Source organism: Vairimorpha ceranae, assembly GCF_000988165.1.
Source record: "Vairimorpha ceranae strain PA08 1199 chromosome Unknown NODE_88, whole genome shotgun sequence".
Taxonomy (NCBI): domain Eukaryota; kingdom Fungi; phylum Microsporidia; family Nosematidae; genus Vairimorpha; species Vairimorpha ceranae.
Window position 1 is genome coordinate 1 of NW_020169383.1, and position 14,465 is coordinate 14,465.

Sequence of the window (14,465 nt, forward strand, 5' to 3'; positions counted from 1 at the left end):
TGGTCTTTAAGTAGACCGAGGATTCTGTATCCTAAGGGAACGCTCTTTTCTCCTATAAGCAAGGCTGTAAAGGTATGCTGGCGTGTAAGCGCAATATTGATGTTTTGTTTTTACAGTGGAGTTTTTGGTGGCCTGGTGGTTTTTCTTCTGTTGCTGTTTTTTATTTTTTAACAATAAACTTTTTATTTTATGTGTTTCGAACTTATGGTGTTTTTAAAAGTTTTTATCTTCTGCTTGTTGCAAGATGAGAATTTTGGAACATAATTATTTTATTATTTATACTAGCTAATACTGTCCTGTTTTAAACGGGATTATAAACACGATGCATTCCCTTTTTTTCAATCTGCGTTCTGTCTTTGGGCTTGTATGTACTGCTTAAAAGCAAATGCCCTTTTTATCTGGCGTGCTGCAGAGGAATGAGACTGGTCTTAAAGTAATACTCTAATGAGCTTAAGACTTTATCATTGCCGCCTGTTTCTTGCAGGCTTTTAAAAAACGCACAATTCGTTAAATAATTATTAGAGTTTATCTTTATAAAAGGCATAAGTTAAAATTTAATATATTTTTGTCTTAAAACTTTATATTTAAACTAACATGTGATTGTAATACCACATTATCAATAATTAAATTTTGCAATAGCCACTTATTTTACGATTTAAATAATTGATATACTACAGGAAAATGCACAACAATATTGCACTGTGTTAAATAGAAATAAACTTAACACTTGTGTTATTTTTTCCAAAAAAAACAAAGAATTTTACAAATTTTTAAAAAATAAAGGAATAAAAAATAAATTAATGTTTAAATTCAAACTTTTTATATATATTGGCTAGCTTACGCTTTCCTGTTTAAAACGGGACTACGAATATGATACACAATTTTTTTTATTAAAATTATGTTTATATGTCTTTATTATTGTATGTATTGTTATAATTTAATTAATAATCTTTAAACTTTTGATTGAAAAATTAATGTGCCATTTACATTGTTTTTGAAGTTTTATACTATTTTTTTTAAATTATAGTTAAGCCTATTTGATTTTTACTCTTTAAATAAAATTATTTCATTTTACCCATCGATGCTAGTTATAATAATTAATATTTTACAGCTTATTATAGCAAGTAATAATTGTGATGATCAGTTAATGACTAGAAATATTAGAAGACAAATGTTTTTTTTGGTTGATAAAAAAATTAAAAATAAAGAGTTTATTCTCCTTGAAAATGCTGCTAAAGATTTATATGCTTATTTTAGAAAAGGAATTTTAGTTGATATCAACAAAATAGAAATTACGATTTGTCATGTTTATAAGGATTGCAAAACTAATCATAATTTTACTTATACAGCTGACAAACTTGCTGTAGATGATCCAGATTTATTTAATATTTTCAGTTTTTTTAAAAGTTTGAACGTTGAAAGAGTTTTTTTAAGCACTTCTTACTACATTTCACACTTTTTTAAAACTGAGAACGGAAGTTTTATTTTAGCTGACTTTATGAATAAGCTTTCTGCACGAAATGGGGGACCAGAGTTTGTGTACGATACAGTTTATCCTATCTTTAGTTATTTTCACCGAAATAAACGATGTATAAATCCATATTGTAGTGCTATTACCGAATACAGACAGAATTTTGGAAAATTAGATTTTTGTATTACTAACGATAATAAAACAGGATATGTGTTTTCTATCGATTGGGGTCAACTTGATTATTCTGATTTTTTAAAGAAAAAGATAAAATTATTGTATAATGACAACTGGCAACCAGTTTATAATTTTTTGCTTAACTTTGATATAGTAAAATCTATGGCGTTTTGTAGCTTAATAGAAAAATTTTATACATTTTATCGTCAAATGAAGAGAACTAATAATTTCCCTATTGGAACTTTTATTAAGATTACCGAAGAAAATATAATCTTTCACGAAAGGTTTATATACGCAGTTGAATTAGATAAATTAGTTGGTGTTAAAATCAATTTTACCACCTATGAAGATTTTAAACAATTGAGGTCACAGTTATTATCATTGCCTTTAGATCGTAGTAAATGGGCGATGTTTACTTTATTTTCTCTTTCTGGTAAACCTCTTGTTATTTGTTTAGTAAAAAGAATTCTATACTCTAACTTATCAGCCAAAAAAATTTTTTTTTTAGAAGTACTTTTTTCCATAGGCCTTATTGAAAGATCAGATATCAATTGGTTTTTAGCTTCTATTTTAGAGAAAAGTGAAATTTATGTTTTTAGAACTTTAAATGAGTCTTACATTACAAAAATAGTTGAATCTATCATGAACATAGAACTAAGAGACAGAACATCTTATGAATATATCTATTTTTACATTATTGTTTATTTTGAATTCGAAATATATGTTGATGAATGTGAAACTGCCAAGGATAAAATTTTTACGTTACTTGAAAATTATTACAAGTTATTAGAAGTCAAAAATGTTTGTAAAGATTTTATAGATTGTTCTAAAACCACTGTTGATAATATTTGTCATACATATTGGGGGCTAATGGAAAATCTTAATATGATTTTGTTTTGCAGCAGTAATAAAACCTCTTTTAATGAGTATTATTGTTTAGTTGAGACAGTTTTAAGTGATTTATCGAAAAATGAAGATTTTATAAAAAAGTTTTTACGTAATTAAATTTTTTTTATAAAATAGAAAATGTATATTCATGCATAAAAATTGTTATAAATTTTTTTAAAAGCGGAATTTAAAGCATAATGTGTATGTTTGACTTTTAGCAAAGTTAATTCTTATTAATTTCTTACAATAGTGTATTATTAAGCTACAAAATATCTTAGAAATTAACACATAAAAAATTTAAAAATAATAATATAAGCCACTTTTTATTTAAACTATTTAATTAATTTATAACTTATTAGTAATAATTTACTTGAAAAAAATTTGTTGACAAGGCGTAAACCTCATGTATGTAGAGATTAAAGTGGGTTTGAATGTTAAAAAAAGAGGGAAAGACAGACCTGTGTAATTTAAGGCCTAAGAAATTAATACAACCAAATTAACCTTCTAATTTTTTATATATTTTAATAATTTGCTAAATATTAAAGTGTTTTCTATGGCTTGTGTTGAGATTCAAAAAATTGTCCTTTATGCACCTTTAAAATTTTGTAAAGCTTTTGAAGTATTTGCATAATAGTTTATTCTTATACTATTTTAAATAATGTTAGTAGAACAGGTATGCAATTTTTGTAAATTATTAATTCTATATTATCCTAACAAATGTAAAGATTAATATAAATAAAATTGTTAACCTATGGTATACTACTATATTACTTGTCAAATATATTTTTATAGTATCGAATTAAAAAATTTTTATTGGAGGGATAGAAATTTATGAGGAATGAAATATTAAGCAGTTTTTTTTAAAGTTTAAGTATATAAGTTTTAAAATTTATATTATTTATAACTGCACCACCAGGGGCAATTCTTTGTAGTATACTAGTCGTGTCTTATATTGCGTATCCATCATCTATAACCTTGCTTATAATTCAATCGATGGCTTTCAAGTGTCTTTTTTACTACTTTAAACTTAAGAAATGCTTATCCTTCATTATCTATACTAAGCTCTTGCATATACTTGCTGTAATATTTTGTAACTAACCTACTCAAAGTAATGACATACGGAAACACTACACATTTACACATATAACTTTATATTCATGTATAAATTTTAATTGCTTCACTAAAAATTTATATTTCTTTACTTTATTTAGTTTTACTGCTTGTAATTTCTATTTCTATTAAAAAAATAATTTTCCCTCCTTCTTAAATACAACTATGTTCGTTTATTACCTTATATTATTCCATCAATGGACATTCTTGTATCTAGTTTAATGACGCTACCTTTTTTACTTAATATTTTTTTGATTCTGTGGTTTCTATTTTCTTGGATATTCTAAGACAATATTTAAAGTTAATTTAGCAGAAATAATATGAAATTAATATTAGCAATTATAAATATAATATTACAAATATCTTTACCAACAAAATCCAAAAGGATTATTAACAATTATAAATTTTAACAAAAAAAGCCTTTTAGAAAGGTGATATTTTAACGATAGTATTTCTACATACCTATAACTCCATAATTATATCTATAAATATAATACATACAACATTTATAAAAATTTTATAATAAGTATGTAGATATATTTAACTTTAAATCTTCGACTGATGTAGAATCTATTATTCATAAATTATAAAAGATTCAAGCCATATATTCTTTTTATAAAATAATATTTTGACGTAACCATCGTCGAGGTGCTGTTCAATAATAAAAATAATATTTAAATGATTTACTTTAGTTGTGTTTGACTGCATCATAACTCCTCTAGTTGGGTTTTTTTTATATTTAAAATTAGATAATCAAAATCTACTGTTTTGACATTTAATTAAAATTTTAAATATTTAATTTGTGGGATACCACATATTTATTGATAGGCGTAGTACATCTTCAAATGCTTAAATTACTTCTTCAATACTTGATAAAAAATTTAAAATATTAATAAAGGATGTATTGTTAAGTTTAATTAAACGGTAATATTATACAAGACATTATTGATAAGCATAACATTCTCTATACAAGTGATTCCATAGACACATTGTGCTTGGACATATCTGAAAAAAATTATTGACGAAATACTAGAGCTGATTAAATAGTTAATAGTAAAAAGCAAAGTTGATGAGATTACAAAAAAAGTTTTGATACATTAAACTTCAAGCTGAATCACAAAATTTATTAACTGATGATAAACATCGAAATTTATTATTAAGCACTAAAAGAAAATGTTTTGTATTGTCTAATGACATTGATAATAACTATATATATAGCTTAAAACAACAGACAATATTGTCAGTTCATTGGACGCCAAAGTTACTTATTAATGATGTAGATACCTTACTACTTCACAATAATCTAAGGGCTAAGCAAGCAGTAAACTTGCATCACTTAATCTTTTTCTGAATTGTTGTGTAGGATAGCCAATAATAGATAAGAAAGGATAAAACCATCTCTTTTTTCTTTCATCCTGCGATACTATTGGTTTTGGGATGACACATCAAACATATTCATTGTTCATTGGTTTAAATAAGGAGAAAGAACTATTTAAGAAAGGTTACATTAATAAATATTGTTTTTACTAAAAACCATTTTTTAACACAGCTCAGTCTGTACAATGTTTTTGTTCGGAACAGGCATCGTTCCGACTCAGGTTCCATCAGTAATTAATAACTATTTATTAAAAAAAAGTAGGATAATGCTAAAACATTTTAGTTGGCTTGCTTAATGCTACTAAACTTTAAACTAATTATAAATTAAAAATTCTAATTATTTATTATTTTATCTTTAAAATTATTCAAATGAAGTATCAATGATATTATTTAAACAGATTAACAGTGATATAAATTAAAAGTTAAAAAATTAGTGTATAGGAACTTATACAGATTCTGTTTTTAGTACAAAAACATTTATATTTCATTGCAGCTATCTAAATAGTTTTTAGAAACTGTTATTATATAAAATGACTTTAAACATATAATAAATATTTTTTATATATTCAATAAGTATATGGTTTGTTTTTGATTTAAAAAACATTGTATTCCTTACATCAACACGAATTATTGCATATTTGTATATTCAAACAATCAAGAGCTCTTTTTAAATCAACAATCATATTTATAAAAGAATGAAGGTTTTACATATTCGGTCTTTCGTAACAATTTATGAATACTATTATTTTGCAAAAATATTCTTTAAATCTTTTATAAAAAATTCGTGTATTCAAAAACATTAATGTGTTTGGATGTTGCATTCCTTTTTCGAAATATTGTTCGATAATAGAAAAAATAGTGAAACTATTTATTAAAATTTCGTTAGACTGTTTTTATGATAAATCCTCACTGGGGGGTTTTTTATTTATAAGGAATTTTTAATTAACCTCAAAATATTTTACATTTGATATTTTTGGCTTTATGTGTTTAGATTTTATAACTTTGTGATAGTAATAAATTTATTGTTTAAAGTGCTGTTATCTGTTCCTTTTAAATCTTAAAATAAAATAAACATTACATGTCTTATCATAGCTTTTTTGCGAATTATACAATCAAAAAAGCAATATCAAAAAATGGTAAAAACAAAAATGAATGTTGAAGTCGGTGTGAAAACAAGAAAGGCCTCAACGCTGAAACATGATAATGTTTGAAATTTAAAACATGTTTCAGAAATAAATATAAATAGAGTAAAAGTCCGGCAAGAATGCCAAAGAAAAATTCCATTAAATCCTTTTATTCTAAAACATCTCCTGATTGTAACAGATAGCTGTTGATTATTTTAACAGAAGAATGTGAGCTCGGCCATTGAGAAACAAAAATGCTTGGGGAATAGTGGAATTTACAAAAGATTTATATAGACAAAGGAAAAAACAGAGGCTATAGTAACAGAAAGCGGCAAGGAATTTCAAAATGATCTACTAAGAAATTGTATTGTAATTTAGTTGTAGATTCATTGTAGATTAAGTGTTGAATTGTACACAAGCAATGATAAAGTTGAGAAAATTATAAGAACAATCAAAGAAAGTATATTAAAAAGCAATAAGAAAAGATTTATCAACAAACTAGCAGAATTAATAGAAAAATGTAATATAAGTTTTCACATTGAAATTGGATGCACATCATTAGAAGCAGTAAATGATAAATCAGGAAAGGTAATAATAGAGAATAGTTTTGATGGGAAATATGCCAATGAATTTAAGAACCGTTTTCTCGAGAAATTTAAGAAAAATAGTTGGGCGAAAATTTCTAAAAATTGAAATCTGATTGGGTGTGTGTAGCAAGTATACTAAAGGAAGGGTTCTAAACGAATGGAAAGTTGTTGAGAGATGTCCTGGTATTAGTATATAGTAAGATTAAAGAATGGAAGACTGATGAAGAAAAGACATTATGAGCTGAAAGCTAGAAAAAAATGTAGGGAGATATGAGAATAATCGTTTGGGTTTGGGGATGTTATATATTGTTATAAAATTTAACCTCAATAACAAAGGTTCTTACATATAGTATTATTAATTTTTTTTTTAATTTTTATCCTTAAATTGATGAGAGAAGCGGAATAAGATGTTTTAATTATAGGAGATGAAAACGAAATTTTAACTTTATTGTTTGGATATTATTTAGTTGAAGATAAACAGATTTGTAAGTTTTATTTAAAGATATGTGCCTCATGCATTAATTAAAATTCCTGATAAGCTCGAGTTAATATCCTGCTTCATGGTTGTCAGCACTGTTAAACAACCATCTCTCTGCGGTCCAATTCTTGGCTCTCCTTTTTTTAAATTTATATGAAAACAATACTAAAAGCAGATTATTACTACGCGTATGGTGATAATTATTCTAAAATAATTGAACATTTGAGCATTGAAATAACTTCTGAAGAAGCAGCAAAACATTATATAAAACGATTTGCTTTATTTTTCACAAATAATCCTTTAAACTGAAATGTCCTAATATTATTGTGCAAATAGATGAAACCAAGTTGAGTTATGATGTTAACGGTCACAGAGGTAAATTTTCGTAGGCCTGTTGGTGTTTTTGCATCGTAGACACATAATTAAAACTACATTAGGATATGATTTTTTTTGTAGAACCTAGATCTCCAAGCGTTCTTACTTCTTTAATAAATTCTATTGTAAAAGCCGAAAATATTTTACACTCCGATGAAATAAAATCTTATAGAAGTTTATCTAACTCAGATAATTATGACTATTACACTGTTTGTCATAAATAAAATTTTATATCTTATTTCTGGCATTCATATTCAGCACTAAGAATCTTTTAAAATGAGCTTAAGGTTAAATATAAGCAAGAAAGAGATTAAATTAAGCTTAAGGAAAAGCGTTTTTATTAGAATTAATGTTTAGAGAGCGGCATGCTGTTAAAAAATTTTTATCTATTTTTATTTATTAAAATTGTTTTTATTAACCGGGGGACTGAGAGGACTTTAATACAAACTGGGGGACTGGGATGATCTAAATAAAAAGGCGGACTGGGAGGATCTTAATAGAAAACGTGGGACTGAGATGACCTGATCCTATTATCAAACCCCGTTTGGTAACATTTCTAAAAAATTTTATAGCGTGGCCATTTTTGGCCTATGTAAGGTTTTGTAGAATTTTAAATTATGTTGTATGAAATTTAACTTTTTTTATTCGTTACGCTGTTAGAGGTAAAAAATAACATTTATTTTTTTCAAACTATAAAAAAAATGAATTTTGCATTGTGAGTAAATATTAAAACGCAGAATTTTATATTTTCAATTTTCGAATCTTTTCTACGTATGAATTGCAAAGATCGACACATGGGTTAAGCCCTTTGCGGGTTTTAATTACTTAAATAATATTGATGCTTACATGCATAATCAATATTTTTAGACATGAAAAATATTTTTTTATCGTTAATTTTTCTACAAAACAAAAAAAATATTAAAAAGAATAGATGTAATTAGCAATTATGTTAATAAATAATACAAACAACCTTTGAAAAAATTTAATGTTGATCATTTTTTTCAAATATTTCTCTTAATTTCGATAGTCTACTGTAAAATAAATTAAATCTTCTTTCAACAAAAAATATTAACCTGTTAACTTCATAAAAATCACAATAAGAAACACAACAAAAGACGCCGTCATAAATTCTGTGTAAATTTTTACAAATAAATTTAAAAATTAAAAGTTTTTGAGACACGTCTGCATACCTGCTAAATTGATTAAATGCTAGATTTAATGAATTTAAAAAATCTTCCTTATTTTTCTTTTTCTTTGTATTAATATAAATTTCACATATAGTCTTTAAAAAACTTAAAAGATTTTTTAGAGCAAAAATTGATTTTTGTTTCAAGTCATCAGAAAGATTAGATATTTCAAGTTTCTTAATAAATTGCGGCATTCGACTTTTAATTGTAAGCTTAAAAAACATTCTAAACTTCTTTTCAGATTCCTTGTATTTTCCAAAAAGTTCGCGCTCGCTAGCTGTAAATTGACTTTTTAGTGTTGTTCCACTAGTCTTATTTTTTCTTTTAGACTTAGAAGCAATTTCATCGCCGTTTGTTTGTATATTAGATACTTTGTTAGTTTTTGGTTTTGTCTCTTTATCTTTTTCGTTGTTATCATTTTTGTAAGAATTATTTAAAGAATAACTACCTTTAGAGGTATTTTTTAACAATACATTATCAAAATTAAATAGAGCATCTGTTTGAACATCATTTAGTTCATTTACACCATTAGTTTTTAAGTAATAATTTTGATTTTTTGACAAAACCAAAACATTATTATTTTTCTGTAAAAATGCATTGTTTTCTGAAGTAACACATTGTTTTTGTATTAAATCATTTTGATTTTTATGTAATAATAAATTCTTATTATTATTCCAAGATGTATTAATTTGAGAGTGTTCTGCTGTATAATTCCCACCACTATTTGAGGTTTTGAGACATGTTTTGTCACTTATCGATTGTTTTGATGTACAATATTGTTTCTTAGATACATATTTAGCAGCTGTGCTTCTTGTGAAATCTTGTGGTATCAAATTGTTCTCTTCACTTATTGAAGACGAAAAATTACATAAATCATAATTAACATTTTTACATTTACCGTTTAAATCTTTTCCTGTAAAATCTGTTAATAAATTAGAATCAGATTGATTTACATCTAAATATTTATTTACTGTCTTAATCGCTTCTTGACTCTTTTGTGGTATACCTACGTTCTCACAAAAATCTCTATTTTCGTATGCTTTTGAAGTACTTGATATATTTATTCTTAGATCTAATGGTTCATTATGATCTAATATTGCTGTTGAACAAAAGATTGCCTGTAACCATGAAAACATTTAACGGCTAAAATATTTAAAAATTTATCAGAATTTACAATTAGAATATCAATCAGCATTAAACTATTTATATGAAAGAATGGATTCAATACGTCAAACCTACATATGATCAAAAAAGTAAATTATCACAAAAATATAAATTAATTTTTTTAGAAATTTATACTGATAAAGATAAAATTCTAAGTAAAATATTTTACTGTTAAAAAATATTAACAGGAATGTAAAATAAATAATTAATCAATAACAAATTAATTTAATTGTAATCAGAACTTCAATTAGAGTGATCTTGTTTTAAAAATAACTGTGTACAGACTAAGCTCTAAAGAAACCTTTTTAGAAAAAATAATATTTTTCTAAAATCTTTTCTTTTTATTTAATTTAGTTAAATTAAAAAAAATGATTTTAAGACAAATTATATTGTATATAATAAATAAGGACAGGGGGTTTTAGATTCATTTAGTTTTTCTTGCTTTTGCTGCAAAGGACAGTATACAATGCAGAGAGTCAAAAAAAATTAAAATATTTTTCTTTATTATAATAAACTAAAATGTATGATACAATCTTTTAAATGTTATGTTTACGTTCAAGACAAATGCAAATAGTTTATTTACAGTAAAAAGTGATTATGTTTTTACTTTACTTAAAATTATTAGCATTCTAAACTAAGGACCACATAAATTAATATTTTTTAACATTTTCGCTTGTGGTATACAGCCACTTAAGATACTTTAAGTCAAATAATTTATTAGAAAATAATTCTTCTTTTTAATAGTTTTGATTGGTAGAAATTAAAATAAATATTTAAACAAAATAAATTAACATTAATGAGATGTGGTTAATAATAATACATTGTTATTATATAATGTATAAACATTAAAAATATTTATTAAAATGTTGTGTCAAAGAATAAAATAAAAATATAATTTTGTATGTTACTGCTCGTATATTATATGCAAATGTTCAATTAAATATGCATCTAATGTTAGTGTTTGTAAAAATTGTCATAACTCTAAAATAATTATCTTGTAATTTTAGTGCTTTTTACTTATAAATTTAATGCCAAATAAATAAAAGGTGTTACTAAAATATGTAACCAAGTAAGATAAAATGTTAATAAAAAATTTATGTTTTATTACTAAGATGCAAAGTGGTTTTTTATTTAATTAATGGATTTTTATATAATAGTTTTTTTAAGTAAGAATTTTTTTTGGAATAAGTATTAAATTTATAAGGACTTTATATAAAGTTAAATAACATTTATTAATTACTAATAATTACAATAAATTGTAAATAAAACTTCACATTTATCAATCTTCGAAGTATGAAGCGAATGAATTGTATGTGATAATAAATCTTAAAAACTAAATACTAAATTATTTAAAAAATTAGTTTGAATGAATAATGAGGCTTATACGAAATATTTGAAAATAAACGACTAATAAATTGCAAATAATTAAATTTCATAATTTATAGCTAAATAAATTTTTTAAAACTTATTTTTATACTATTTCAATGTTGTAGTTACTATTAAATATAAATTTGCCATGACAAATTAAGTTCTTTGTATGTAAAACATAAAACGATTAAAAAACAGGCCGAAGGTTCAATAGGCAATGCTATCTATGATTGTGTAAGCAGGAACCAGCCTTAATTTTGAAAGGATCTTCTTATAATTGATACATTTCGTTTCTGACGAGAATTAAAATTTTTATTCTTTTTTTGAATATTAGCCGACAACTACGCCTATGGGCACAATAGCGGAATTATATGAATACAAATTGTTTAAATATCTAATACCAATTTTTAAAATAATGTTTATTTTTGAAAATAAATTCATTACAACGTCTTCTGATATTTTTTTTCAATTTTTACAAAATAAAATTTTATTAGTTTTTGTTCAAACCGTGTTTTAGCTTACAATAAATTAAGAAGCATAAACAATGTTGTTAACTAAAAGTTGCATAATTGTGTAAAATTTTTGGTTAAATATATGTGTTTCTATTATTATTTATTATTGTTGTATTCATGTCTTTTCACACTCTCATTTTGCTAAGATGTAATATTTATTTTAATATTTTTAAACTACTTAACATTCTAAAACGTTTTAAATTATTTTTTTTATGTATATTTTTTCATTTTTCTGTTCTATTACATCTTATGGGTTTTTAAGCTATTTATTTCTCAGAGTTTGTCAACATTATTAGTAGTTTTTCTTAAATTTGCAAATTATTGGGGTAAATTGACACTTGTCAAATGAAAATTTTTTTTAAATATAAACACATTTAAAGATTAAATTACGAAATCATCGGACTTTTTTACTATTAAGTTTGGACGTGATTTTGTATATCAAAATTTAACGAATCATATTAATTCGATAAAATTATATTTATAAACAAAATAAATGCAAAAAGATTAAGAATTGTTTTGAAGGTAATTTTAAATTAAGAAATAGAACATCAAAATAGTTAGAAATGATTTTTTTATAATGTAATCAATAACATTATTTTTTAAAATTTGATACAATAAAATGAAAAATGCTATATGGAAATTAGTATCACAACAAAATAAAGATTTAAAAATAAAATGTCTTCTTGCTTAAATTGTTAGTATATTTATTTATTTCTTGATTTTGTCGTGCTATAAATAAATGTCTTTAAAATTAAAATATTAATAAAAATCCTTTTTACCTAATTGAGTAAATATAATTAACGATTAACCAAAATGCGTGTTTATTTTCTTACCTATTTAGTCTCTAAAGTATAAATATTATTTTATAAACCATTTAAAATAATGCTTACAACTACAAATTTTGTGTTTTTTTATATTTCTTTTTCTTTTATTGTTACAATGTCACTGTTTTAAATAGCATGTCAGGCTCTTTCTCTACAAAAGTTTGATTAAATCTAAATATATTCTAGGTTTGGTTTTTTTACTTAAATTATACTATCTTCTAGTATTATTTCATTAAGCGTCATCTTAATGTCGAATTAACACATTGTTAAATACATTAAATATCTTCAAATTTTTACAATATAAATGTTTTTATATTTTTTGTGTACTAATATTTTTAAATCTTTCTACAGAGTTTTAGAATTAAAAATATTTAAAGTAAATCTTTTGTTTTTTATTTTCCGTGGGGGGTATAAAAATCTATTAAAATGATAAAATTGAAAGAATGTAGAAAATCATAATGTAGCTATGTTTTGAACAAAAACCATTTTGCATGTAATTAGCCACAGTGATATATTTTTAACTCTATTTTTATTTTTTTACAAATATTTTTTAATTATAAAAAACCTTCTTTTGCTTTATCAAAAAAAGAGTTACTATTTAGATGTCAAAGTAAATTAGTATTGTAAATCAAACAATTTACAACATTTCAGAATTTTACCGGTTTACCCTACTTTTAAACGTGCAATTTTTAATGACCTAAATTGTATAATATCTTTGTAAAAGACCAATTATCGTTTTTAATCTGACCCTATTTCGTTTGTAATTATATCAATTTATTATTTATTAGCATTATAAATATTGCAAAATTCCCACTTTATCAATTTTTATTCTATTAATTGTTCTTTTACAACTAAATGCATGATTATTTATATCTTATTTTATAGGTTAAATGTTTCCATGTAGAAAAATAACCATCTTCTTTTGAAGGCATACCCCCATTCGCTATATCTACAATATTATTCATTTTAAAGTTTTGCAAATTGTATTCATAAAGATTTTACTTTAACATTTTACAAATGTAAAATATTTACAGCGTGGTGACTTCTTTCTATTAACTTTCTAGTAAACATTTTATCAAAAATTTTTGTTCTGTTTATTTATTTTACCTATCAGTAAAAGATTTACAGTTCGGTCTTAAATATTTTCACCATTAAATTTATATTTCACTATCTATTCCTACTTTTTAATTTATGCATTGCTAAGGGTAAAATTTATTATAAAATATTAATTATTTCTAGAAAAGTTAGATTTTTAAACATTTGGTTAAACACTGCAGTATAATAAGCATAATAGATAATTTAAACCACAAAAAAATATAAATATTTTGTTAAGTAGTTTACGTCACGGTAAAAAGGTTGTATTTTATTAGAAAAATCAAATCTTATTTATTTTCCTGTAAATAAATCTTATAATTTTTATTCGTAAAAATAAAATAGTTAAGAATCTCATAAAGTTTAAATTAAGGTGACATAATAAAATTTTGAAAAATTTTATAAATGTCATATTCTGTTATTTTAGTAAGCTCCTATTTATGTAAAGTTCTGATACGGGGAAATACATAAAAGAATGAATTTTTGAACGACTACTGTAGATAAGAAATCAAAAAATTATTATGTACAATGTAAAGTTGAATATTATTTAAGAGCAAGATATTTGAAATAATTGTATGTATAGATTTTTTAGGATTATTTTTTAAATTTAAAGAAGGATGATGGAATCATCATCATCAATCATCTATCTATCTGTATATATAAAAAGTTTGAATTTGAACATTTTTTTATTTTTTAACCCTTCTTTTTTTAAAATTGTGAAATTCTGTTTTAAT

The 14,465-nt window shown here is 23.8% G+C and overlaps 4 protein-coding genes across 4 annotated transcripts; 2 read left to right on the plus strand and 2 right to left on the minus strand.

The window, feature by feature from the left end:
- Positions 1 to 394: 394 nt before the first annotated feature.
- Positions 395 to 544, minus strand: AAJ76_88000544 (hypothetical protein; the record flags this gene model as incomplete). The annotated part of the gene is made up of 1 exon (XM_024476566.1): positions 395 to 544. The coding sequence occupies one exon, from the start codon at positions 542 to 544 to the stop codon at positions 395 to 397; it is 150 nt and encodes a 49-aa protein (XP_024330025.1).
- A 537-nt stretch (positions 545 to 1,081) lies between these two features.
- AAJ76_880001082 (hypothetical protein) lies at positions 1,082 to 2,650 on the plus strand (the record flags this gene model as incomplete). The annotated part of the gene is made up of 1 exon (XM_024476564.1): positions 1,082 to 2,650. The coding sequence occupies one exon, from the start codon at positions 1,082 to 1,084 to the stop codon at positions 2,648 to 2,650; it is 1,569 nt and encodes a 522-aa protein (XP_024330026.1).
- Positions 2,651 to 8,566: 5,916 nt separating this feature from the next.
- AAJ76_880009907 (hypothetical protein) lies at positions 8,567 to 9,907 on the minus strand (the record flags this gene model as incomplete). The annotated part of the gene is made up of 1 exon (XM_024476567.1): positions 8,567 to 9,907. One exon carries the CDS (start codon positions 9,905 to 9,907, stop codon positions 8,567 to 8,569), a length of 1,341 nt encoding a protein of 446 aa, XP_024330027.1.
- A 3,036-nt stretch (positions 9,908 to 12,943) lies between these two features.
- AAJ76_8800012944 (hypothetical protein) lies at positions 12,944 to 13,069 on the plus strand (the record flags this gene model as incomplete). The annotated part of the gene is made up of 1 exon (XM_024476565.1): positions 12,944 to 13,069. One exon carries the CDS (start codon positions 12,944 to 12,946, stop codon positions 13,067 to 13,069), a length of 126 nt encoding a protein of 41 aa, XP_024330028.1.
- Between the last annotated feature and the right edge of the window lie 1,396 nt (positions 13,070 to 14,465).